Source organism: Catharus ustulatus, chromosome 4 (assembly GCF_009819885.2).
Source record: "Catharus ustulatus isolate bCatUst1 chromosome 4, bCatUst1.pri.v2, whole genome shotgun sequence".
NCBI lineage: Eukaryota > Metazoa > Chordata > Aves > Passeriformes > Turdidae > Catharus > Catharus ustulatus.
In genome coordinates this window covers 74,401,405-74,428,491 of record NC_046224.1, presented here as the reverse complement: position 1 = coordinate 74,428,491, position 27,087 = coordinate 74,401,405, and the positions used below count along the sequence as shown (strand labels likewise).

Below are 27,087 nucleotides of genomic sequence, written 5' to 3'. Positions count from 1 at the left end.
AAAATGCGCACAGCCCAGATGGTGTGTGGAGAGAACTTCTGCTTTCTGCCTCCTCTCTGGTGCTTCCCCTGCACCTGGCACAGAGCAGCCACTTCCCAGGGGTAACACCCACGTTTTGGGATAATTAAAGTGTACACAGAGCTGTGGGCAAATATTTTGACAGTGGGGGCTGGCTGAAATCACAGCAGCTCTCTGCATTCTCCCCTGAGCTCAGGCATCACTCAGGCTCATCCCTGCCACTGCCACAAGGGTTTGCCCCTCTGGTGGCCTCTGTGCTGTGGCTCTGGGGGCTGGGTCCCTTGGGGACCACAGACAAATGAGCATTTCTGCAATCTGGCTGCAGACAGAGCTGACACGGCTGTGCTGGAGAGAGCTGGGTCAGCGTTATGGAGAAAGGAGGAGCCCTTGGATGAGTCAGTGGAGCCACTTCTGTGTCCCCTCGGCATGGCCCAAGTGTGCAGTGCTGAGCCAAATGTCTGTGCTTGGCTTCTGTGTGTCCAGAGCATGAACTTGAGCACCCATATTGCACACTGAGCTCACAGAAAATCAGGAAAGAGAAGCATTCCAGGATGCACAGCTCAGGAAACTTCTGTCTCACGGGCCTGTGGATACCAGGGTCTTAAGCAGCTGTGCCTTTCAGTTGCTCAGTTCTGCTTTGCATCTCTTTAGTTCTGCTTATAGCACAGTGCTGACCATGGAAACTGGGATAAACACACGATGCTAGTGCTGTTTTGTTGGGGTTTTTTTTTGTCTGAAATCAGTTCTCCAATGATTTCCTGCCTCCAAACACAGAAACCAGGGTTGGTCTATCTCTGTGCTAACAGGGATTTGTCAATAAGCCCAACATAACCCCTGCAGAACAGGCAGCAAATTGTGTGCAAAAACTGGGATCAAGCTCGTTTGCAGACGTCTGGAGATAGCCATTTGTGGAAAGTGCTCCCAAATCACAAATAATTTTGTGATCCACAGACAGTGGTGGCACAGAAATTGTCCAATTTGCATGGGATCATGCTGTGTGTTTGGATGTATTTTTTGCTCTTGCTAGGACTACAAAATAACTTTCCAAATGCAATTTTGATGATACAATCTCAGCAAATAGGGTTACAGCAGATGCCAAAAGGGTCATTCTGTGGTCTTTTATTATAGTCTTAATAACAGTCTTTTGATTTTGGAGTGGACAAAGGAGTCTTTCCCACTAAGATAATTTTGATAGGTATGGGAAAGGGAATATATGCATATAAAGCATCCTAGCATCTGCTAAGAGCATTGACTCAGCATATTGTCTATTATTTTAAGCAGAATTCTAATTAATGCTTTATTAATTTAAGGCCTTATGACATAAACATGTGCATATAATCCTGTTCCATTGACACCAGTGACTGAAAATCACCCCAAGCACTGCTTGGGATGAGCAGACTGGGCATCTGTAACTGGTTGTATGCCTATAACTAAACAAACCCTAAAATTACATAATCTGGAAGGAACTGCAACTTTCTTTTAGGGTTCTTATTGCTTGCTTTTTTAATGTTGCCTTTTCTTCTCTCTGGGCAAATGATATGTGTGGTAACAGCTTCATCATCTTAATTTTAGATTGCTCATACTTTGGGTGCATCAAAATCTAGCAAAAGTTGTCATCACAAAATAAATACAAGAAAAATTATTTATATTAGAAGTCACTTTTAGAAATGTAAATTGAACTTGAGCAAGCTAAAAAAAAAATATTTATGAAAAATACATATTCCAAAGCTGTAACCATGTTGGTAAGCAGGACCTATTTCTTCTTCTTTTAGGGTTATAATTCACCCCAGGAATACATTGCAACCCAAGGACCATTGCCAGAAACTAGGAATGATTTTTGGAAGATGGTTCTCCAGCAAAAATCACAAATTATTGTTATGCTCACTCAATGCAATGAGAAAAGACGGGTATGTAACGAAATCTTGTACATGGTGTAAAAGAAAGCACTCTGAAAAAAGAGCTCTTTTGTGCTGAGTGAATGTCTTTGCATAGTTTCTGATCACAAGGCAGCACCACAACCTGCCCTGGAATGGCATCTTCCTTCCCATTTCAGGAGCTTCTTGACATTCCCTGATGTTCTCTGACGTCCTTTGACCTTTTTTGACCTTCTTGGACTTTCCCTGACTTGCTGCACCTTCTTCAACTTTTCCTGGCCTTCTTCACTTTCTCTGACCTTATTTGACCTTTTATGACCTTCCCTGACCTTCTTTGACTCCTTCTTACCTTTTCTTACCTTTTTTGGTCTTTTTTGACCTGCACTGACATTTCCTGATCATCTTCTACATTCTTTGACTTTCCCCAACCTTCTTCAACTTTCCCTGATTTTCCTTGACCTTCCCTGACCTGCTTTGACCTGCTTTGATGTTGACTTTCCCTTTCTTTACCCTTCCTCAACCCTCTTTGAACTTCTTTGATGACCCCTGACCTTCTTTGTCCTTTTCTGCCCTTTTACCTCCCCTGACCTTACTATGAAGCCTCTCCTCTTACATGAGGAGAGGCTGAGAGAGCTAGGACTCTTCATCCTGGAAAAGAAAAGCCTCCAGGGATCTTCCTACTGTGTACGAATAGCTGATGGGAGGGAATGGAGACGAGGGACTCCTTTAGTAGTAACAGTGACAGGTCAAGAGGTGATGTGCACAAATTTAAAAAATTAAATTCCTTCTGTAGTCAGGAAATACTTATTTACTGTGAGGGGGACTGAGCACTGGGACAGATTGCCCAGAGCCTGTGGAGTGTCCATCCTTGGAGATATTCCAAAGTCACCTGGACGTGGTCTAGAGCTGGCTCTAGGTGACACTGCTTGAGAGGAGAGGGGCTTGAACAGGAGGACCTGCAGGGGTCCCTTCCAACCCCAGGGCTTCTGTGATTCTGCTCTTCTAAGTTTAAATAATTACAAAATACAAATTCTACATTTGCATTTTCCCTTGATATTGTAATAGAAATATTTGGAACATAATTTGGGGGAGTTTATATGGACATTCTCTTTCCCAGTGTTTCGTTCCACTTAGACCTATTATATCAGGCAGAATAACAAAAGGCAGTCTTTTTCTATTCTTCACTGTCCTGAAAACCAATACACAGCTGATGCCACAATTAAATGGGAATGGTCAAACTGGAAGTCATTTCAGGATTAATTATCTCTCATTGCAGCAGCACGTGAACAGTGGTGTAGGCATCACTAAACCTGAGGTTCTGTGTCCTTTTTGTGTGTGCTTCTTTCTGTATGTGCATCTTTATGTAAACACAAATATGCCTGGATTTCTCTCTGTTTCAGGTGAAATGTGACCATTACTGGCCTTTTACAGAAGATCCTGTTGCCTATGGGGATATCACAGTGGAGATGCTGAGCGAGGAGGAGCACACGGACTGGGTGTATCGCAGCTTCCGAATCAGCTACGTGAGTCCAACACTGCCCAAGGACTGGCAGTGGTGTCAGTCCAGCCTTTTCTTTAACTTTTCTCCATTTCTGGCATTCAGCAGAAAACATCTAAGAGAGATCCATGTCCTTACCCTCACTTCAAAACTTTACCCTAAAATGATTGTCTCTGAATTTCTCAGCAAAGCAAAACAAAAGTAGTACCAGAGCTCTGGACACTTCTGTGGTACCAACAATTACTGACAGCAGTTGTGTGAATTTCTTCTTTTCTGTATCTCAAGCATACCTTCTTGCTATAAATTATTCAAAACTTGAAAATACCAGTGGAAGAATTGAAAATATTTTCCAAAAGGGCATTTCTGCAATAATCATGTCTACCTATAAAATATTGAAACAAATGTGACAATATGTGGAGTCCAAATGAAAGCTCCCCAGACTTTCAGGCATTTCCTTTTTCACCTTTGCTTCCTGCATCAGCTCATTGCCAGCACCACCTCATGAAAGAATTTTTAGGGATATGGAGGGGATGTGGAACAAGCTGTGCACTGGCAATTTACCACTGACCTGGGACCTTATGTGTTGTGTTGAGGATCTTACTTCATCTAAAGCCAGTAGAATTTTTAGCATTGTGATTTTTTTTTTTTTTTAATAATGAGCTTTTTCCCAAAACATTTCTTCTGGTAATGATTTTTTCTTCCTTTTGTTTTTTTTTTTTGAGGTTTTTTTTTTTCTTTAAAACTTGAAAAAAAATCTCTCAGGAGTCCAGGCTTGATTGTTGCCAACAGTGTTATTCTTCATCTGTGGCAAAATGAGAAAAGGAGAGGGAATGGAATAAAAACAGGAAAAAAGCAACAGTTCTTGATTTAAAAGCAAATTAAGATGGAATTACCATAGGGACAAAAGCAAAAAGCAAACCCCAAACCCAGAAGCAGGAAATTCATACTGTTTTGATAATGCTGGCCTGAAATGCCCCCCACACTTTGTAATTAAATAGCATGTTTGTTCTTTGCCAGTTATTTGGCTGGCTTCAGCCTTTTAGGCTCTATGTGGGGAAAAAAAGAAAACTAGAAAACGACAGAAAATCCCTGTGTGTGACTGAGAGAGATGACACTGGTAAGCCCCATGAACAGGGTGCTGTTGTGTTTGTGCCCCCAGGCTGACGAGGTGCAGGATGTGATGCATTTTAACTACACTGCCTGGCCAGACCACGGTGTCCCCACCACCAACGCTGCCGAGAGCATCCTCCAGTTTGTGCAGATGGTCAGGCAGAAGTCAGCAAAGACTAAAGGCCCCATGGTCATACACTGCAGGTAAGTGCTTCAAGGAGGAGATCAAGGTGTGACATGACATAGGTTGGGAAGCCACGAGATGGAGAGGTTTTGGGGTTCTGCTCAGCTGCTGGCTGAAGAGGGTTCTCTGTAGTGTTACACTGTTATGCAACTCTCCCCAGTAACCTCATGGAGAAGTTCATAGAGTATACTGTTCCGTGAGTCTTAGTATCAAAAAAAAGTGCTCAATAAGCCAGGGGAGAGATTTATATGTAATATTATGAAATCAAACTCTGTATTTGCTGCTTAATTGTTCTGGAAAGGAACAGAAGTGAGTATCAGAGGGCTGGGTAACAGCTGTAGGATTTTATTTTTTTCAATGAGGATTCTTCTAGCAGCAAAGAAGGATATTTTCAGGTAGTATTTTTAGACTATACTGTGCATCTGAGACCACATAGAGTAAAAGTAACAATGCTACAAAATTAGTAGGGGCAGGCAAAGAAAGAATGCATTGATCAACTCCTACAGCAATTGTTCTCAGAGTTAAAGAAGACACATAATGAATTTATCCCTTAATCTGTCCAATTAACACATCAGAAATTCCATTGTATTTGTCATATGTGAGAAATTAGCACAACAAAAGCCAAAACAGAAACCTGTTTTGTGACAGTTGCGTTGAACTGTGTTGAGATGAACTGTTAAACATTATAGCAAACAATTTCAAGGCTTTTCTGAAAAAGTATGACAAAACAGAAGAAAAAGAAACCCTGCAAATCCTTTAACATCTCAGTGAAATCTGACTTAAACATCACATGAAATTACAGTGCAAAGAATCGTACACCCATGAGAATCTCTAAATGAAGGCAGTGTGGGTTTTTTTCTAGATACTAAGCTTCCCTTTGGGGGAAATGAAGAGTTTTGGCTAAGTGGTAGCTATTTCTATCCCATGCTCCTAAGGCAGAAGTCCTGGAGTGCAGACTCTTCAGGGTGGTTTGTCCTTTGCAGACAAACTGCGGCACAGCCAAGAGCTTTGCAGTGTGGAGAGCTGTGGAGCTGAGTCCTGCAGGTGTGACCGCACTGTCCCTGGGCCTCCACTGCTGCTGAGCTGGTCACTGTAGCTCTGGTTCCAGCCCCTGGAGTTACAGGGGCTGTGAAGGCAGCAGTGAGAGCAGGAAGAGCAGGCAGCAGAGGGTGGGTGAAGCTGTGTGTGCAGGTTCTGTGTGTGCACATCCACTCTGTGATGGGTTGTGAACCAGTAAATCCCACAGATCAACCTGCCTGCATTCAGATGAGGTGTATCTGATTGGTACAGCTGCAGGACTCCTGCCTTGTGCTCTGAGTCCCCTCCAGAAGAGCCTGGAATGAGATGATGTCTGTGTGTGTTGCAGCGCTGGCGTGGGACGGACGGGAACGTTCATAGCCCTGGACCGGCTCCTGCAGCACATCCGTGACCATGAGTTCGTGGATATTTTGGGTCTGGTGTCAGACATGAGGTCCTACAGAATGTCCATGGTGCAGACAGAGGTAAGATCCGTCCACTTCAGCACTGTGACAGCACTGTTGTGCCCATTTCATACCCCTCTTCAGCATGTTCATGACTGTTGTTTCCCCAAATGCTTGACAAAGTCCCTATGAATCAATATAATCAACTTTTCATCTTCGTTGTGATATTGTCACATTATTAATCTGCTGCACAGGTGGGTTTCATGATATATCTGCAATCTCACTGTCTGCCAGAGGAATGAGTTATTTTCACCTTCTGTGAAATGAATATGCAAACATTAGAAGAGATTAACATATGAAATTTTCAAAGTGCTGGGCTTGCTGGGGGGATTAATGGTTCATGGAATGAGATCAGTATCAGGCAGCCTTGTTCAAGTATCATGTTGGTATCATCCAGCCAAGCATAGGAGTTCATTGCACAATGGAATTTCAAACAAGCAAAACAGACAAAAGGATTGTGAGTCTGCCAGACACCCTCCTTGCCCGTCTTCCTACCCAAATATCTACTGGGTAGTTCTTTTTTCTGGTTTAAAGACAAAATAGATTGGGAGCAGGGGCAGAATATCACAAATTCTTTCTTCAAAGCAGATTTTGTGCATCTGAATCTTCCCAGTTCCCCTAGTAATAAGGGAAAGATTTAATGTTTGATGCCTGCTGTACTCTTCCATGGTTATACACACAGTAGAAGTGGGCAACCTTCATGCAGTTGGAAGTGCCACCATCATTCTCTGCAGGCTATAGTGTTTGTTGCCAGAGTTTGAATCAAGAGCAAAGCAAAATCTTGTAGTGGGGAGAGGAGAGGAGGAAGAAAACCTGCAGTGACAACAACTAGCATCTGGAAATGAAAAAAAAGTCATTTTCAGTCTGTTCTGCATCATTCCTAGCAAACTGCCACTTTTCATCACAGCTCTCTGTATTAATCCAAAGGCAGATCCTTATGTGAATATCAGAGGAAAAAAAATCCTGATGGTTAGTTGATTTCAGCTGCTGCTGTTACCCCTCCAGAGGTGATGTGGGGTTTTGTGGTTTTGGTTTTTTTTGGGTTTGTTTTGGTTTGGTTTGGTTTTGGTTTTTTTGTTGTTGTTGGGTGGTTTTTTTGTTTTGTTTTTGTTTTTTGTTTTTGTTTTTGTTTTTGTTTTTCATGTAGAACCACATTGCCTGCCTGGGGCTGATGTTAAGGGCAGTTACTGAGCTCCTGCTGCTACAGGCAGTGGCCAAGCCTGGCCTCAGAGGTCACCAGGTGACACTGACACTTGGTCACAGAGGCCACCAAAGATTTTTTCCTTACAAAATCTGAAACCACTGACAGCTCACCTGAGTTCATACTGTCTTGTATGCTGGAAACTTGGCAGTGTCTCAATGAGCAGTTTAAAACACCAAATGACACTGGCCCAAAACAGGGTTAAGAAGGGGAATATCCTGAATTGAAACCAGTCTCTCCAAATTAACTGTTCTGTGAACAAAATTGGGGTTTTCTTTTTATTGATAAAGAAGTCAAACACTAAGGAATGTGAACCTCATTAAAAAATTTTAGGTGCATATGTGGTATGGGTGCAATTTGTTGCACATAGAGCATTCAGATATCTTTCTTGGAATTAATTTATTTTTAGGAACTGTCAAGTAGACCAACTTGAACTCAGATTCAACTCTTCTGTCATCATTCAGGTTATTAATAAGTGATTATGGTGTCAGGTAGATTTCATGTTTCCCTTTGCTGTCTGTAACAATTGTGGATTATTACTTTGGGAGCTGATAACTCCCTGTGCATTGTAAGGGGCTGAGGTGGGAGACATGGAGCTGTGCATGCTGTTACTGTGAGCCATCCAACTGTTTCACCAGTTGGGTTTTTGTCATGCTTTCTGACGTGCAAAAAATGTATTTATTTTATATACAAGCCCATTTATTTGGTCTTTTCTTCTAGGAACAGTACATTTTTATTCACCAGTGCGTGCAGCTGATGTGGCAAAAGAAGAAGCAGCAGTTCTGCATCAGTGATGTCATATATGAGAACGTCAGCAAGTCCTAGTTCAGAGTCACAGGTGGTAAGTCAGGCCAGCCTGGCCCTGTGCCATGCCCACTGTAGAAGCTTTGCTGGCAGTTTGGGGCTTTTCTTATTCCTCTTCTATGTTCTCACGGAGAGTGAGGGAAAAATCCATTTTGCCTCTTGCTGCAAATAATCTGCTACCCTTTCCATGGCACTGTAAGAATATATGAGCTCACTCGTGTTTGAAATTATTTTTATAATAAAGCTAAAGGGAATCCAGACTCTTGAGGAGCCATCTAACCATTCCCTGACACTTGTCCTAACGTGCCTTGCAAAGCTGACAGGAGGGAGAATTTCAATATCTTCAGTCATTCTCAAAATCAGAATTTTGCCTGGTTACCAAGGCCAGCAGAGGCTTGGGGATGCTCTGCTGGAGAGTGAGTTGGTGGCCAAAAAGCTCTGGCATGAAACAGTGGGAAATTTTTTCGTAAATCTAAAATCATAGAACTAGCAAGCTCTCAAAGTGGTGCCACCAGCAGCATAAGTGAAGGGCTGGTCTGCCTTTCCCACTGACCACGGTGCCTGAGCAGAACAAATTGCTGTGACCATGAGGTTTGCTGGTGGGGACAAGCTGTGTGTCACTGCTCTTTAAGCTACTACACTTTGGTTCATTAGGTGGCAGCAATAACCCAGCCAATAACCTTAATATTCTCTTTTGGGTGGAGCAGGAGGCTGCAGACTTTGACACAAGCTGCTTTCCAACACCTGCAGCCATGTCTGCTGTGTGTCTGTGGTGTTGCAATTGTGCTTTTATTAACCCCTGTGTGCATCATCCCTGTCAAGCAATCCCAGTTTGCCTCCCTGTTCCTCTTGTTGAGGTAGGTTGCTGTCTAATCTGAGTCCAGCCTGTGTGGAGGGTCAGTAAAACAAATGCTAAAAACTGCCTTTATTTCCTTTTCTTCTCTCTAAAGCATTCTGTTTGTTTGGTTGCAGGTGAGACCATGAAGCACACCCATCTTCCCTTGCTTCTGATTTTTTTCTGTTGATGGTTTGGATGGGCAGGTGTTGTGCCATGAGAGACCACTGCTCTGCAGTGCATGGACAATGAGGGAAAAAACTTTTACCTTTCTGAAGCACTGGGGAGACAAAGCCTTAACGAGCCTGCGGTGTCTTTTGAACTGTTTGATTTCTGGACTTTTTTTTAAACACTGGACCAAATTCAGCTAAACAACATGAAGGAAAAGACACTATATGTGCATAAGATAGATTGCTCCAGAGTGTTGGGGTTCTGTTTGGTACTTTTGGTTAATTTCTTTCATAATTTTTTTTTTTTTGTGCAGGTTGGGCTTAAGGTTAAAGTAAGTGCAATATTTTTTTAATGGTTGACTGAAGAGCTTTCTTCATGTGTCACTGTCTGCCCCTAGGAGAGCAGGCATTGTTAGTAACTAATAATACCTCATTAGTGAATAGCGAGGCATGAACATACATGAAGAAAATCTGGAGATTGTGAAAAGGGGCTGGGAGGGTGGGGGGGTTGCTGGGTCCATGGATTTGACTGTTTCCTTACAGCACTGATGTACGTGGGGCCTGGGGGGAGCACGAGACCTGAGGAATGAACTGACAAGCAGAAAGCTGGAAAAGGCAGCTGAGAGAAGGGGTGGGTTTGGTTCTTGATTGGGCTGCCACTAACTAAGCAGAGGGATTGCTCTTTTTTTGCCAACCTTTTTTCAGTAATGCCACTCATCAGGCTCTTGTTTTAGGTGGATCTAATCACAGGGCAACTGAGTTTTAAGCTGGGATATCTTAGCTTATTTACTATAGCATTTAACTGTCTGAGCAGTCTATGGTGCCTATACCCCTCACTCATTTATTATTTTTAGTAATTATTAACCCTGTGTGAAAATGTGAAGCTGGTTCAGGTTGGAGGGGTGGAAAGAAAAAAAAAAAACCACAAAAAGTGCTTTAATAGATGTAACTATTTTTCCTGGACCAGGAATTTACAATGTTTTGAATTCAAGGTTTTGGCATGTGAAGGGCTGGTTATCAATTTGTTGCTACAACGCTGCCAAAATGTCAGTATGGATTCCTGCAGGGCCTTTGGGGGCAGGGCGGGGGGCTCTTTTCTTTTTCGCTGTCTATTTCAGTTCTAGTCAAAATAATTAGCTATATATATTTTTTTTTTTGGTCTTTGTATAATGCTGGTACATCATTGTGTATTGTGACATGGATGCTGTCAGAATGGATGTTTGATGGCATTTTTTGTAGCCTGTTGCTTTGTGTCACCTCATTGGAAGTTAGCAGCAATGGTACTCAATGTAAACAAAGCAGACTTGAACTGGAAGTAAACACACTGGATTGCTTACCTGTGGAGAAGTCACTGTCAGCAAAACAACAAACACACCTGGATATGCTTTTTATTTCATTCCTGGGTCTGCAATCATCTGGCAGGGCAACACAGTGTAGCTCAGCTGCTCTCAGGAGCCTGAAAATCTCCTTCAGCTGATATTCCTTTCGCTTTTTTCTTTAGAAAGTATTCCAGTAACAGGTAAATAGGTGCATACTTATTTGATAACTACTTCATCATGGTATTGGTTGCAGTGGAAAACTTCAAACTGCCCCATGTATAATTGTGCAAAGCTGCATAGACTTAGCATAATTCTCAGATAAAACAGGTCTTTGTGAGGGGTGCTAAACAGGCCCCCACCTCTGATTACTAAATGGGTGTGATGTGCATTCGCCCACCCTTCTGTTTCTAGGAGTCTAATGCTACATCTACTGTTTCCACTAATCCCAGTCCTAGAGCAGGACTGCACAAGGTGGATGCAAAAGGGATTTGTCTCTCTCTCCTGTTTCAGGGAGCTAGCTGGTAACAAGAAAGGCCTCAATGGTGCACATTATTTTTGTTTTGTGTTTCTTTTTTTTTTTTTTTTTTTTTACATTTTCCCCCTGAGCCCACCTGTGTGTTTTCCTTAGGAAACAGGAACAGGAGACAGAAGAGGGAATGAGGACAAAGACAATTTTTTACCCCAAAAGGGACGAGTTCATTTATATTTGTTTCCTGACCCAGCTGGAATGATTTGGGTCTCTGGAGGCACCTGGGAGCCTCCTTTTGTGTCCTGGATGGGGCTGTGGCTGTATAAGGGGTAAAGGATGGAGCAGAGGTGGGCAGAGGAGTAGTGGTTGTGATCAGTGATACCTTGGGGATTTGCATCTGGAAACAGCCATCCTTTTCCCCATGGGAGTCCTGGAAAGAGCACTGAGCAATGAGGATACTGCAGCTGGAGCGCTGGCAATGGAGCGTCTGCAGGGAATATTGCCTGGTGAGTCTCTCCTGCTGTCCCCTCTCTAATGCTGTGCTGGCACCGAGTCACCTCATTCTGATTTAACCTGTCCTGAAAAATGCTTAAATGACAAATGGGACCACAGAATGGGCATGAGAACCTTCATGTTCCTAAGGGAATGCTTTAGCTTCTGAACTGCACAAATAATTCCCTTTCCCACAGAAAGCTGCTGGGCTGTGGTTCTGGGGCAGGAGTCTTGGCATTTTCAGTGCCACCTTCACAGGGATTTCTTTTCCTTGGAGCTCTTGGGATCGGGAGGAAATGCTGTTCATGCCCCACTGGGAAAGCACGCAGCAGGATCAGTGGTGCAGCTGTGTCTTTGTCCTGCTCTCTGCACTGTTCCAAGGATGCCCTGGAGTGCTCTGGCTCATGGCAGGATAATCTGTGCGTGCTACTGGGTCACTCACTGGGCATCCCATGGAATCCTTGAGGTTGGAAAAGCCCTTTGTGATGCTGAAATACCCCCAAGAGAAACCTTTCCAAGCTGGAAGCAAAGTGGCAGGGAGGGAATCCCAGGAGGGTGGTGGGAACAGCGTTTTCCCAGGTCTGGACACCGTCAGGGCAGGGGTGATTTTGAAATGTTTGTCTGCATCTCCCTCCCTACACGAGAGCTGCCTCAGCCTGGATGAGTGTGAGGGTATCTCGCTCTTCCTTAGGGCTTGGAGCGTGGCAGGGTGCAGAGCTCATGGTAAACCTTGTTTAAACACTTCTAATATCAAAGCGTATTGAAACAGAGACTTTGAGGAAATAGCACACAAAAGTCTATTGCAAGCCTAGGTACAAGCTGTCCTTATTAAAGATCCACGTTGATGGATGTTTTGTCTAACCACTCTGAGGCCAGAATGTGTCCAGAAGCTTTGTTAACCCCTTGTCCTCTGCTGGTAGGGACAGCGTCTTAGCCCAGGTCTCGGGGGCTGTGTGCAGATTCCTCCCTGGAGCAGGGAACCCCCGTGAGGAGGAGCCAGAGATGGGGACATCGAACCAGGTAAGGTTCTGTTTCTATTTGGTCATTGTTTTTGCTGGCTTTAATGTCACAGCTGCCGTGTTCCTTCAGACCTTGTGCACTGCACCAGCAATTCCAGCTCCTGGGGTGGGGCTTTCAGCCTCATCAGTGTCCTTTTAAATCAATCATTTGGTTTATTTCCATCAGTCTCTTGGGTTTGTGGAGCTGTGCAAAGGCTCAATCCCATCTGTACCAAGTCCTGGGCAATGTCTGCAGCAGCAGGAGCTGGAGGCAGCATCAGGGGCTGCCTTTTGAGCCTTTCTCTCCCCTTGGGTTTCACAGACTCTGCCTTTAAGGATCCAATGTTTGTTTAGAACACTGATCCTACAGCTGGACGGTTCAGGTAACCAGGATTAGAGTCTTGGGCCCACAACAGGTTTTGTCCCACAAAGACCAACTGAACTTCCTGGGATAACACATAGATGGTGCACTGGGACCTTGGGGTTCATAGTAAGCGTTGCCAGATGATTCTGGGAGGTTGAACTGAAGTTATCTCATGACTGAGAGCTGCATCTCCCCTGCTGCTGGCAGAGGAGGCAGAGCTGGGACAGCACAGCTCCTCCATTCCCTGATTCTCCAAAATCCCGTGTTTTTCTTCCCGGGGCTGCTGCAGGCGTTGATCCTGTGAGCTGCAGATAAAGACTGTGCTTACTGCTGCACGGAGGTTGGTGTCACACTGGACCTGGTCCTTCATCTGGGACGTTTTACTGAGGATGTTGTTACAAGGGAAATGGCCCTTTGTGCAGGAGGTTCTGCTGTGGCCCTTGTACCGGGACCTGATACTTTATATGCTATGTGCTACCGAGGATGTTACAAACCTCTGAGCTTTCATGTGGGAAGTTTTATGGAAGATGTTATCAGCTAAATGCTCCTTCATGTGTGAAGTTTTGCTTCCTTGTCAAAAAGCCTTGGGAATGCTCAGGAACACAGTGTGGGATATTTGACCTCTGAAATGGGTCCTGGTTGGTGTAAAATACCCATGTTTTTACTGGTTTGTGGGTTTTCTGCCCTTGGAGGAGAGTGAGGCTGATGAGTCAGGTTGGTGTCTGAGAAGGGGAGGGTGTCCTGGCTTCCAGCAGTACTCCCAGGGCTGCTGCTTTGGGATGTAATATGGAACCCAGCAATCTTCCTGCTCTACAAACATGGGAGGGAGTGGAACAGCAAGCAGCAAAGCTGGGCTTTGCTCCTTAAATCCCACAACACCTGGGTTTAAGTTCTGTCAGCCAGAGGAGGGAATGAACCCTGGTACCAGCAATCCTGGGGGCACGGGACTGGTGTTACCATCTTATCTATTGTGATTGCATGATGTGATTCTCCCTCCATGAGAGAAGGCAGAAAACGAGCCAGGAGGGGAGATGGTTTTGTTTCTGTGAACTCCAGACTTGGCGCAGCTGCAGAGTGCTTTGGTTTCAAATAGTCCTGCCCAAACACAGTGAACTTGGACCTCTCTTGGGCACTTTTGGATCCCTCTGTGCCACTCCTCCTCTGATCCTTGGCCTACAAGGTGTGGGCTCAACACCTGCTCCTACTGGAAGGGTTCTTACACATACAAATTAATTTTGTTAGAGAATGAAAATCTATGGAAAATGGGTGATGGGTGCACTAGCTGATAGTAGGTCTTGGGCTTTTCTTCTTGTTCTTCAACCTGCTCTTAAAAGGACTCTTAAACTGGAAACTTGAGAAGAAGGGGGAGCAAGTAGCTTTTCATTTTTTAAAGTATTGCTGTTGATTTTGGTATGTCAAGTGATACCACCAAAATAAGATTGGAGGAACTGAGCTGAAGGACTCCACACTTAATTCTTTTAATGTGTTTGTGTGGAAATGCCAAACCTCAAAGCACTTCTGTGTCTGTAACATTAAGTGCTATCAAGCCAAGTGTTCGATGTGGAGTTTACAATAATGGTTTTATGATTTAAAGGCTTTTCTTGTGCCCCAAAAGCCACAAGGAACCTGCCAGAAGCAGGCCTTCATTGCATAGCTGGGATTGCAATTTGCTCCTGGATTCTTTCCTCAAATTTTCTCTCAGGTTCCTGTGCCAGAGGGGCTCTGACCCCAGAGCCATACAGGGTCTGTAGTCTTGATAAATGTAAATGTAATTGGCCAAGTCTGTCAGGAAAGCAAAAACATCCTGGGGTTTGTTTGGCCAAAGATGGACCATGAAGATGTCTGTACTTCCAGTGGGGGTGAGTGCTGATCCTTTTTGGGTTGTGTGTGGGGTACCTCTGGCCCCTCAGAAGTCAGGGCAAGGCTGAAGGAAGGAGGGAAGCTGCCACAGCTACAGGGGAGGGCACTATTGGCTGTTTCAAACTGCTTGGTGCAGAATTGCAAGAACAGTTTTCCTCCTTTCTCTCCATCGCTGGGCAGAATATTAAGATGAAGCTGAACTAAGCTCTTTCTTTTGTGGGTTGTTCTGTGGTGGTTGTTTTTGATGGCTTTTTAATGTATCTCCAAGTGGGGCAGTGAGGAGCAAGTTTCTGATTCCATGATTTCTGACTGACTTGTCACAGAAATGCTCATCTGAGTGTGCACCCGCTTCCTGGCAAATCCAGATGTCACCTGGAAATGCTAAGTGAGGATTTCCAGCCTTGACTACAGGGGAGACAGCCTTCTGAAAATGGAACTAACCTTGGCAGAAGAGCAGCTGTGAAGGGAATCAAAACAAAAACACAGGTAAGCACAAACACCAAGTGCAGTGGTACTTCTCGGTCCTGCTTGCACCTCCTGCCTCTGCCTGCTGTGAACACTTGGTGGTGCAGCTCACGGAGCTCATTGCAGTGTTTGTGGGGCTTGATTTTTGTGCTCAGGCCCTCTCAACAGCTCCCCTCCTTTACTGGACACATCCCTGGAGTGGGACCAGAGTCCCCCTTACCCTGGAGGAATTCTCTGCTCCTCTGGGGAGGGGCTGAAGCCCAGGGTTATGAGCAAAGGAAAACAACCAAGCCATGGGCATTCTGTCCTTGGTGCATGCAGCACCACCTGTTCTCCAAGTTCCCAGCACTGATGAATCTGAACAAGAAAATGCCTGCTCCTTCACTTCTCCAGCTCCCCCCACACTTCCCCTGCTCTTAGCCCTGGTGTGCCAGTGTTCTGCTTCCTTGTAATGTCTGAAATAGTTAGGAATGAAAATGCTGGAAAAAGACACTCTGAATTGATGTCACCTGTCATGGATAAAACCCCAGAGTGAGAAATCAGAGCACAAGGTGTGGAAGCTGGGATCCTTTGACTTATGCAGTGGACATAATTTTCTTTTCCTCCTCTCTTTCAGGACAGGAAAAATCATTACACTTCTCCTGTCTTTGCCCAGATCTGTGGTGTTTGAGCAGCCAAAGCCAAGAGGCTTCAGCACCAGGGCTCTACCCTGGAGGGCTCCTGCTCCTGCCCCTGCTGTGGGGTAAGTCAGAGGATGCAGGGTTCCTCTTTTCCTCCCTGCTGGGATTAACTGCCTGGGAAATCTGGGATCTGGGTGAAACTCCAGCTCTCCTGGTGTTCAGGGCTGCAAGATGTGAGGACTGCATTTACCTGTGGCTTTCCAGGTCAGCAGGAACAAGAGGAAATGGCGTGCCAGAGCCCTGTCCCATCAGGCTGAGTTTCCCTCCGAGGACAGAGAGTCCAGGCTGAGGTGAGATTGCCAAAACTGCTGGGATGAGCAATCCAGGGAACAGGGAGCTCAGAATTGCAGCTGCTGCTGGAACCATTGCCTTAGGTCTGCTCCCTCTGTGTCTGTGCCAAGTGGGATTTGTGCTGGAGAGAGAGGTGCTGTCAGGAACAAAAGGTGGAGTAAATCCTCTCTGGGGATGTGCAGCAAAGGACTGAATGGCATGGAAGGAGAGGATTTATCAACTCTATGGAGATTTCTCCCAAAATTGGAGTGGAGCAGTGATGGGGATGGCTGGGTTTGGTCTGAGCCTGTTATTCTGTGTGTAGTTTTTAAAGCCTGTTGTATGATTTCCTGTCCAGTATCTTTCTAACAAAAGCTGACAGAAATTTAGGTTAAGCGTTAGATCTTGGGTCCATTCACTGCAAAAATTTGCCAAGGCTGGAGGACTGGGGTGATGATTGCTCTCAGCAAATGTTACTCATTAATACTGCGTCAGATTTCCCTCAGTGACTGAGGCCTGAATGGCTGCGAGTTTGTGCTTTTCTCACTGGGGAACTGGAAATCCTTTCAGTGTACAGTAAATTCACGAATACAAGCCGCACTGAGTATAAGCCGCATCGCCGGGTGTTGGCAAACATTTTGTTTTTTGTCCACAAATAAGCCGCACCCGAGTATAAGCCACTCTGTGTTCACAGCGAGGACCTGCTTGCAACAAAGTTGCCAAATAGTAACAGAATTGTGGCAGGGCGGGGTTTACTGGCTTGGCTCGGCTCGGGCCATGAGGGCTCAAGGCTGCCGACAGGGCTGGGTGGCCCAGCTCGGCGAGGTTGCTCAGGGCCGGCCGCCGCCACCACTGGGCTCGGTCACCCCGGCCCAGCGCTGCCCCACGGCGGCAGGGGGGGCACAGAGCCCGTCGGCACCTGCGGCGGCGATGGGAGCTGGGGATGGACCTGCTCAGCTCCTGCGGCGGCACGCGGGGATGGGAGCCCCCTGAGCCGCGGGGCCAGCAGGAGAGAGCCCCTGCCTCCTCCAAGCCACGGGGCCAGCAGGAGAGAGCCCCTGCCTCCTCCGAGCCGCAGGGCCAAGCAGGAGAGAGCTGCCCGCCTTCCCCCGAGCCGCGGGGCCAGCAGGAGGGAGCTGCCCCGCCTTCCCCACCCCCTGTGCTGCCTGCACAGAGCAGCTCCACTCGCCGCGCAACAGAGTAGCCAATTTGTAACAACCGCGTAAATGCAGGGTTTTACTGGCAGGAGCTCGACTTTGCAGTTTGCACTGACTTGGTTTGCACTCCCAGGGTTGAAAATGTCAGAAAATTATTCACATATTGGCTGCACCTGAATATTAGCCGCATTCCCGGTATGGGAGCAAAATTTTGGTCAAAACAGTGTGGCTTGTATTCGTGAAATTACTGTAATTAGAAATTTTAGAAAAATCCAGCTAATAATCTTCCCTCTGTCCCCCTAAGTTATCCCAGTTTTTCCCAGCTAGGAGCTGCACAGAAGTGAGGCAGGGGAAATGACATCAGGGAACAGCTGTAAATTCAAAGGCAGAAAGAGAAGATGTACCCAGCAAAGAGGAGGAAAGGTTAAAGGTTTCAGAAAACATTTCTGTGGTCTAATGAATAATAATTTCTAATTCCCCAGGGAGAAGAACACAAACTCACAGCCATTCAGGCCTGGCAGTCCCCTGCAGTGAGAGCTCAGCACACATCCACAGAGACAAGTCCAGCATCTGAAAGAAAACAAAGCAGAAGAAAAAGGTGATTTCTTGTGCTTCCAAGTTATTTCAAGTTCTTAAAGCCCAACCAGCATTTGCTCTCGATTTTAGTTGGCTGAATTGTGAGCAGTGTTTGTGTAGGAACATGTGAGGGGATGTCAAGGGCAGTGAGGTGCCATTTTTGAGGGGATTGCTGAGGTAAGTGAAGCGAGTGGATCTGAGTTCATCTACAGGAAAATAAGGCAGGGATATTTTGAGGGGAAAAGCTGAGGTGATGAGTTCACTCGCCTTGGCACCAGTTGTGTTTGCACAGAGTAGGAGCAGAGGTGAACATCAATCCAAGGTCGATTCTGCTTGACCTCTGAATTCCCAGGTAAGTTTTACAAGCTGCCAAATGAGGGATTAAACATACATAAAAATGAAACCAAGAGCATCAGTGAGGTTCCTGGGAATCCATTACATTGTTGTCACAGTATTCATAACAGAGTTATGAGCTGTTGATGACAACAGTGTAATTCTTCATTTGGTTTTATCAGTGTGTGGGATTTGGGGTTTATCTGGATTTTAAAGCTCTCATGGTGGCCCTGACACTGCTCAGGAGCTGGTAGGAAAAGCAGAGTCAGAGCTCCTGGCAGGCACAGGGTGTTTTCCCCCAGAGTGAATTGTGGAGGAATTGTTTGGGACTTGGATTGTCCCTCTGGGTATCACAGCTCAATTGCTGTGATTTGTGTAATTCCATACCTTTGACTCCCAAAACTTCGCAGCCCAGGGGCTTGAGCTGACAGGGCAGCACAAAGATTGTTCTTTGTGCAGTGCCCAGATTTGGGGTTCCCTGTCAGCTTTGCTACTTCCCATGAATTATCCCATAGCCCCAAATTCCCTGCTCCATTCCTGCTGCCATAACCTCACAGTGCCGCATGGATTGTGGTTATTCCCATGCAGAGCTGCCCTTGAACACCAGCTGTGCCAGGAACGGGCAGAGATTCCAAGGAAGCTCAGCAGCATCCGGACAGGGACAGGTGAATATTCCAAAGAGTTTATTGTTTGAAATCCACATCCCCCAGCGCCACCCATGTGCCTGAGGGCCCTGGACAGAGTTGCCTGGAATTCAGCTGATTCAACCCCCTGAGCAAGGGCTCCAGGTGATGTTTTCAAGCAGGAGAAGGCAGGGGTGGAGGCGCTCCCGGCCCATTCCAGGGCAGCCCCGTGCACATAGGAGGACATCTCTCCCTGCAGAAGTTCAGTTCCTTTCAGGGCCTCAGCAGTGACCTCAGGAAAGGGGTGCACATCTCTGCCTTCAGCACACCCCCAGTGGGACCCACCTGCAAAAGCTTTCCATCCCTTCTGCACTTCCAGCTGGCTCCCTGGAAAACTCCCACCTTCACCCAAACAAAACTTCATCCCACCCACACCTTTGATTTTCGGTCATCTCTGCAGGCTGCTGCTTGGGATTTAGTATCTCTAACAGAAGATTGCCTTGGCTTTAATGCTGCTGCTGGGTGATGGCCTCAGGCTGGAAGGGAAGGGATTTGGGGTGGCCAGGACATACCTGGCAGCTGTGTGGGAGCTCTGGAAAGTCAGAACCAGGAATTGCTGCCTGAGACCCTCTGCAGGCAGCCTGTGCTGCCATCACCAGGGAATTCCAGCTGTTCTTTGGGGTGTTCTTAGGGTGTCCCTGGCTTCTGTCCAGGCTGAAGCATCTCCAAGTGCCTGTTCAGAGCAGCCCCTGGCCCAGCAGCCGCAGGCAGCCGTTGAGCTGTGTCCGTGCCAGCGCTGCCCGGGCACCCCAGCGCCCATCCCTGGGGTGTGTTTGGCACAGGCAGGACACCGCAGAGCCCAAGGACAAGAGGTGCTGGTTGCCTTCCAGGGGCTCCCGGCCTCCTCCTACCCCACATTCCCTGCCAGCTGAGACAACTAACACCAAGGAACGTTGCTGGCAGTGAGCAGGGGACACTGAGAAGCCTTTGTGCAGCTCTGGGCCACAAAAGCAGCCCCAGCTTCAGCAGCTACCATCATTTTAGCAACACTCACCTGCAGGAAATGCCCCCTGCCACTCTCCAGGAGAATTTTGGTCATGCAGCAAGGACAGCCTCAGGACTTGTCCTACTCATGTCTCCCTGAAAAAAGACATTGCAAGAGTACATTAACAGCTGCTGAGTAATTCCTGGAAAGGGCAGGAAAATCAGGGTTATGGGAAGAGTTTGGTGCTGTTGTGTTGGCTGCCAGCCAGTTCTACCTTACAGCCATAGCAGGGGCTGGTGTGTAAAGCAGCTTCAGCAGAAAAGAAGGAGCTGCAGTTCCTTTGCTGGTGCTCGGGATTCTCCTCCTTGCGAGGTGCATACTTGTGACCCAGAGATTGGTTTGGTCGATTGGACCCCAATAGATCCTGTGATCTGAAAATAAAGAAGAAAACTCTCAGCTGAGTTTCAGTAAACGAGGTTTTGCCCTTACAGAGCTTTTTTGTATTGTGAGGGAGGGGGGCAGTATCTCACCCGGCGGTGCTGAAGAAGCAGCCCGAGTGGAACCGTGCCCAGCCGAGCGGCTCCTGCCGTGCTCCAGCCCCGCTCGTCCCACAGGGGTGCGGTGGGCAGGAGCCCCGCGGCTGTGCGGACCCGGGGAACGGGAGCCCGGCGCTGCTCTCCGCTGGGGGCTGCGGGGGCTCCGCACACCCGCGGGGTGCAGGCGGTACCGCGGGATGGGAGCGGCGGGATTCAGGGTGCCAGGGCTGGCACGGCAGTCCCGGTGTCCCGGCCGGTTCCAGCGGCGATCCAGCGTCCGCACGAGTAGATTTCGCCGCCGTTCTCTCGGGCACAGTTACCGGCAGAGCCCCGGCTCCCTGCGGCAGAGGAGGGATCGTGCCCGGAGTCCCACGCCCGCTGCGGCCAGAGCAGGAGCGGCAGCGTCGGGCTCGGCCCAGCGCCCGTCCCGGAGCGGCTCCGGCTGCCCGCGGTAAGCCCGGTCCCGGTCCCATCCCGGGGGCGGGCAGGATGGGAGGGGCCGTTCGTTTGTCTGGCGATTTTTCTGCGTGTGTGTTTTCACGGTTCAGAGTGAAGTGCCCACTTCTACTTTCCCCCACCCACCCACCCACCTCCCTCCCCCCGGCGCCCCGTCTGGGGAAGGGGACCTGGGGACAGGCCCAGGGAGCGGGACCCGTCCGGGGAGGGCATGGGGTAGAAGGGGCAAGGCGGATTGACCCCTCCCCTCCCACCCCGGCCCCCCACCACCCCTCCCCAGGACCCCCTCCTAGTGAGGGGGTCCATCCTAAAGCCCCCCGACCCCCAGCCCGCCCCCCCAGTGTGATGTGGGGACAACCGGACCCCCGGCAGTGTAGGGCAGTGTTGTGTGGGGATCCCACGAGGGGCGCCGGCTTGGGCTCTCTGGCCTTTATTATCCGGCACTCCGAACCCCGCGGCTGCGGGGGAACAAAGGGAGAGGGGACAGAGGAGAGGGGACAGAGAAGAGGGACAGCAGGGATGGGCTGCGGAGGGAAACGACAGGGGAAGAGAACAGCCGGGCGGGGGGGAGAGGGACGGTGGACACGGGAGGAGGAATAGAAAGGGGTACGAGGTAGAGACAGGAGGGGAAAAATGGGGGGGAGGTTTGGGGGAGAGGAGAGAGTTTGGGGGAGAAATAACAGGAACACGGCGAGGAGGAAGGAAAGGTAGAGAGGGGAGCAGGAGGGGAAAGGGGGGAAAGGAAGAGAAAGAAGGAGAACACGAAGAAGAGGAAGGAGGGGGAGAGGTCTGGAGAAAAGGGGAAGCCAAAGTCCGTCCTGTTTTTCTGTGCGGAGCCCGACAGCATCCCCGCATGGGCACCGAGCTCAGCCTGAGTACATGGCGGGCCCAGCGACTTCCGGGGATTAAATCACCTCGGCCCTGCCCCGCGCAGCCGCACTGGGGCCTCGCGTACCCGAGCCGGGCCCGCCCCCAGTACCACCCCTGAATCACCGCTGCGGTACCGCCTGGTCCCGTCCTCGGTACCTCCAGGCCCCGTCTCATAGAGTCCCGGTTCCAGCCCGAGCCCGGCCCGGCTCCTCGGCCTGACCATCGCTCGTGGCCCGGGCCCTCTCCCTTGGGCCGAACCGGGGCTGCTCCCCGCTCCGGGTCCTGCCCGCACCCGCTGGGGTCCTCTGCCTGCGGCCCCGCCGGTCCCGGTCCGGGACAGCCCCAGCCCCGCCGGTCCCTGGTCCGGGACAGCCCCAGCCCCGCCGGTCCCTGGTCCGGGACAGCCCCAGCCCCGCCGGTCCCTGGTCCGGGACAGCCCCAGCCCCGCCGGTCCCTGGTCCGGGACAGCCCCAGCCCCGCCGGTCCCTGGTCCGGGACAGCCCCAGCCCCGCCGGTCCCTGGTCCGGGACAGCTCGAGCCCCGCCGGTCCCCCTGCGGCTGGGGGGGAATTTCTTACCCAGGGTAACCAGAGTTCTCATAGAGAAACCCTAAAAATAAAGGATACTGGGGGGAGTGGGGCTAGGAAGGGCGGGCAGCGTTTTCTGCTTTGAATTAAAAACGCACAGAGAAAAATAAAGCTGTGGAACAGCTCCTTTGCAAGGCTGGAGTGGCTTCTGTGTGATCTGCTCTGATTCCAGTTGTCCCGTGGGGTTTTCAGCCCGCGGGACTCCAATGAAACGCCAGGTGCTGAGCACCACAGGAGACAATGGGGAAGCACTGCGGGTCCGGCCGGGTCCCTGTGGTGCTGGCACTGCCCCTCATTCCTGACCGGGGCTGGGGGGTTCCAGCACAGCCCCCCGCACATCCCGCTGCTTCCTCCAGTGCCCTTCAAGCGGGATCAGTCTTGGGGGCAGGGATACCCGAACCCAGCAGAGCTGTCCTCAGGCGATCCTGGAGGATCTCCCCTCTCCCCTCCTCACCCAGTTCCCGCTGCCACAAGCTCAGCTCCCCGTGCCCTCGATGTCTCCCAGGAATTGCGCTCGGGTTTCCCACCCAGCCGGGCAGCGATGCTGTTCTCTGCTCTGCTCACGGCAGATCGGGAGCGCACCGGGCTCCGCGCCGCTGCGGCCAAGGGCGGGCAGGGCGGCAGTGCTGCCGCCGTGTGGGCACAGCGCGGTACTGCAGGCACCCCCGGGCCTGCGCTCTCTCAGGGCTGCCGCCGTGTGGGCACAGCGCGGTACTGCACGTGCCCCTCTCAAGATGACGGAAGCGACCGCGGGCCCGTACCCTGCCATGTGGAACTGCCGCCATGCTCAGGATTCCGGCCGCACAGGACCCCGGCAGAGAGAGGCGGGCGTCCTCGCCGCTGCTGTCGGCGCCTGCCCGACTCCCGCGCGCCCGCAGCACCGCTGAGCGCACAGCCCGTATCTGCACTCTTGGAAACGCCACGAAAAATTCGTACGGGGGGAGGGATTGGTGTCCAGGTCGCGTACAGGCAGTCCACAAGACGCACTGGGGTCCTTTTTTTCCCCCGCCCTTTCTACCCCCATATTAAGAAGGTCAAGGGAGTGGCAGCCGGGCCGCCAGCTTGGGAGGGGCACGCGCAGTACCACTCCATGTCCACACGGCGGCAGCACTGCGGGGCCGCCGGCTCGAAGGTGGCTGCAGTACCGGCTGTGCCCACACGGCGGCAGCACTGCGCCGCCCTGCCCACGCTCGGCAGTCTCGGAGCAAATTAAAGGAGAAATAATAATAGAGGAGAAATAATAGAGGAAAAAGGCTCCTGAGGTGTAAATATTTTTATTGAAATAATAATGTAGGGTTTTTCGGTGTGGGTTTGGGTTTTTTTGTTTTGTTTGGGGTTTTTTTGTTTGTTTGTTTGTTTGTTTTTGTTTTGTTTTAATCGCAGGCAGTCTGAAAATTTCTACTGCTGTTTTCTTAATTTTAAAGCTAGAAGGGAAAACAAAGTTAGGAACTGAGTTAGAGAGAAAAAATAAATATAGAGAGAAAAAGAGTGAAAAAGAAACAGAGTTAGAGACAAATAGACATAAACAGAGATAAAGTCAGAGAGAGAAATGGAGTCAGACAGAGAGAAAGAGAGAGAATGAATATGAAATAGAGAGAAAAAGCAAAAGAGAGTTAGGGTTAGGGAAAGTAGTAAAATAGAGTTAGAGACACAAAGAAGAAAAAACAGACTTACAGGGAAATAGTGGTACAGGGAAATAAGGAAATAGAGAACCAGAGCCTTTCAGCAGGTAAAGTCTGCAGGGAGAAGGAAGAAGATGGATCAGAATGGACAGCCTACTTCCAGAAAATCACCATTATTCATAAAGCACTAAGTAGAGCTGTAGGAACTTCCCCAGAGGTTCACTTCCCTGTGGACTGAGGGATGGAAGTTGAAACTACTGGCCAGTTCCATAAAACATTCCAAAATCAGGCTCCTGGGATGTGACCCTCTCTTCTCTCACCTGATGGTGGAAGCACAAGTGATGATCTTCCCTCCTGGAGGTGTTTTGGGATCTGCAGTGAACTGCAGGGGGAACAACCAAAACCCAATTATTTCCCACAATTGGAACAGAAAAGTGGGGGGAAAGGGCACAGGGGCACTGCTGGTATGAAAAACTGGGATCAAGTCCCTCCAAACCAATGGAAGCAGAGACTGAGTGACAAAGCCTTTGGGACCAGTTTGCTGGGATTTATAGGAAAAGTGACGAGTTTTATTTTGGCAATAAAGCTGGGTGCAGGAGCATCCCCAGGAGCCTGGCCAGGTGCATGTGCCTGGCAGAGAGCTCTCCCTTCCTGGGAATTTGTGTGCCACTGGCCATTCAAACACTTCCTACCTGTCCTTTCACAAGGCAAGATGGTTTTTCCCTACAGCAAATGTTTTTTCAATTAAGAAGATAACACTACACTCAACTGGAGAAGAAAAAAGGGAGATCTGTTAAATTTTTTTAAGCCAGGCAAAAAAAGAAAACCAAATCAAACCAGAAAAAAAGCCAATAACCATGAAAAAAATAAACATATTAAGCGTATTTCAAGATATTTCGTTTAAACAGGGTGAGCTGGCTCTAACAGAAGCTTGGCTGAATGCGACAGGGAACAAAATTGCTGCAAAGATGCCAAATTCACATTGTTGCAAAGGACACTGCCTGAGCAGCCTGAATTTACTAGACAGTTTTTGAATGCATGTCAAAAATTATTCCATTTGCACAGTAGCAGGTGTGTATTTTTCCTTTAATAGCCACTCAATCACAAAGTCAATTAGCATGAGAACTCCATCAGAATAATACCCCACACAGTATGCAAAGCTGGGTAAGTGGGGATGTGGCAATGGACACCACCTCTCCCAGCACTCCCAGACATGATAAATGAGTCTGGAAGATGCTGTGGTTCACGAGACTCATGCAGAGCATTTCAACCTGCACTGACACGACATAATTGTGCCTTTACCTCATCATACACCTCCAGTTTAAATCCAAAAGAGCAGTGTTTTGGACTCATGCTTCATGTTAATATTGTTTCCAGTATCTGTAAAACTCTCAGATCATCACAGCTGTAAAGCTGTCTGAAGCTTCAGATTTGGTAATAGATCTCTGATGCCCTGTATTGATCTGCTGCTCTTCCAGCATCTACTGACCCAGATGTCTGCAAAAGCAGCAGGGAGTGACCATTACCTGAAACCAGGGCAGGTTTTCTCCTTGTGTGTGCTGCCATGGAAGCAAAAAATAAGTGAACTTAAGAACACGACCGAGAAGCCAAAAGCTTTTAGAGGCTTGTGTCCAAGTGCTGTTGTGACAGGCACCAGTGGGGGCTAGGAATCTCCTAGGAAGGCTTCCCATTTTCACCCATCTCCTCTTTTAATCTGCAAATATTACCAAGGAGTAGAAGCACAGAGCCACATCCTGATACTCATTTTGGTCTGAAAACTGAGGAAGTAGTTAGAGGCCAAAGTTGCAACCTAAGCAACTCAGAAACTGGAAAAGATAAAGGCAAGGAAAAGGCACTTATTAGCAAAATGTTGACATAGCTGCAGTAGAAATTTAAAGTCTGTGAAGTATTTAAACACAGAACCAATACAGATTTCACTTCTCATATATAATGTTGATGCTTTTATATAGAGGTGGGAGATTGATCTCAAAAGTATTTTCTCTCAAATACTTCTGTTGCATCAGAACCAATCCTTAAACAGGGCTGGTTCAGACACCAGGTTCAACACGGTAGAAAAGCTGGGCTCATATGAAAGGGTGATTTGGTCAGAAAGTAGTGTTCCCATTCATAATCCTTTCCTTTATCAAATTCAATACCAAAACAAATACCCTGCTTGAACAGGGCATTCACACTATACCTTGCTTCTGTCAATGACCTGAAAACTCAAAATGCCTTCACTCCCACACGAAATTAAAATAAAAATTCTGTGACTTACAGGTTTCCTAATTAGAAAGATTTTACATCTCACTATTTATTTAATATCATCTTGCTATTATTAATGGATTCTTCTGTTTGTTCCCTTAAACTATCACATTTCTGGTGTTACAAGAGAAGCTCACAAACACTGATGAACACACTGAGAGCTCTGCACATTTCAGATTATAATTATCATTTTGGATATAATATCTCTACTGCTTCATAAACCATTCATTTCTGCACACATGGATGTATGCACTTATTTCCCAACCCCACTCAATACAAAAAAACCCCAATTTTTATACAATTCTATGCTTTGGAGCCATAAAAGTTTGTATAAAATCTCACAGATCACCATTTGTGTGAGCAAAGCCCTTTTTGACATTTGAATTTCTAGCTGGTAAGCAAACTGCTCCACCCATCACTATTGCCTAGAAATGTTCTTCCTGAATTAAATGTGAGGTTTCACAGTGGTTTGTGTCCCCATGGTGTCCCAAGGGAACAAGCAGCCTGAAAAAGGGGAAGAAATGCCTTGCTGATGTTGAAAGATTTGTGCTTTGAAAGCACAGCAGAACTGCTGAGTGAACACAGGCTGCTAAAACTCCCTCCTCCCTCCACCCAGTTACAAAGGCAGATTGATGGCAGCAAAACAGTAAATTACTCCCTCTTATCAAATGTCTAATAAGGCACTGATTTTGGCATATTAAAAACTGATTTGTTCTCTCCTCAAAGACATATGACATCCTTCTAAAATATTAATATTGAAAAAATAGGCCTCATTGCTTAAATCCTAGAGAAAACATTCTGAATGAAACACTGCATTTTACTATTGTTTTCATTAAAACCGTGGAATATTTTGAAGAAAACATTTTATTTTCATTTGAGGAACCCCAAATGAGATCTCCTTTTGATTTCTTACTGAAATGCCAGCAAAATGAAAATTCAAAAGCTGCACAGCAGCATGAGGGTGAAGCTCCCTGCAGTGCTTTAAACCA

The 27,087-nt window shown here is 47.9% G+C and overlaps 1 protein-coding gene and 2 long non-coding RNA genes across 5 annotated transcripts in view; 2 read left to right on the top strand and 1 right to left on the bottom strand.

Moving 5' to 3' along the window:
• PTPRO (protein tyrosine phosphatase receptor type O) overlaps positions 1 to 10,511 on the top strand; it is a 141,444-nt gene extending 130,933 nt beyond the window's left edge. For both annotated transcript variants that reach the window (XM_033057443.2, XM_033057444.2), the window contains 6 exons: positions 1,791 to 1,925; positions 3,293 to 3,415; positions 4,550 to 4,704; positions 6,051 to 6,186; positions 8,087 to 8,207; positions 9,143 to 10,511. In XM_033057443.2, the coding sequence (XP_032913334.1) occupies positions 1,791 to 1,925; positions 3,293 to 3,415; positions 4,550 to 4,704; positions 6,051 to 6,186; positions 8,087 to 8,191 (654 nt within the window). In that variant the 3' untranslated portion in view covers positions 8,192 to 8,207; positions 9,143 to 10,511. The remainder of the gene's footprint in view (positions 1 to 1,790; positions 1,926 to 3,292; positions 3,416 to 4,549; positions 4,705 to 6,050; positions 6,187 to 8,086; positions 8,208 to 9,142) is intronic.
• A 964-nt stretch (positions 10,512 to 11,475) lies between these two features.
• LOC116995104 lies at positions 11,476 to 20,254 on the top strand. 2 transcript variants are annotated; one of them, XR_006162955.1, is made up of 6 exons: positions 11,476 to 12,475; positions 15,001 to 15,163; positions 15,759 to 15,884; positions 16,027 to 16,112; positions 17,732 to 17,847; positions 18,747 to 20,254. It is a non-coding gene; the product is annotated as an uncharacterized LOC116995104 (long non-coding RNA). The 2 variants fall into 2 exon arrangements; XR_006162956.1 differs by lacking the exon at positions 11,476 to 12,475 and adding an exon at positions 14,604 to 14,676 and having other exon boundaries at positions 14,946 to 15,163.
• Positions 18,332 to 20,559, bottom strand: LOC116995103. The gene is made up of 2 exons (XR_004417661.1): positions 20,297 to 20,559; positions 18,332 to 20,197 (listed from the first exon to the last, which is right to left on the bottom strand). It is a non-coding gene; the product is annotated as an uncharacterized LOC116995103 (long non-coding RNA).
• Between the last annotated feature and the right edge of the window lie 6,528 nt (positions 20,560 to 27,087).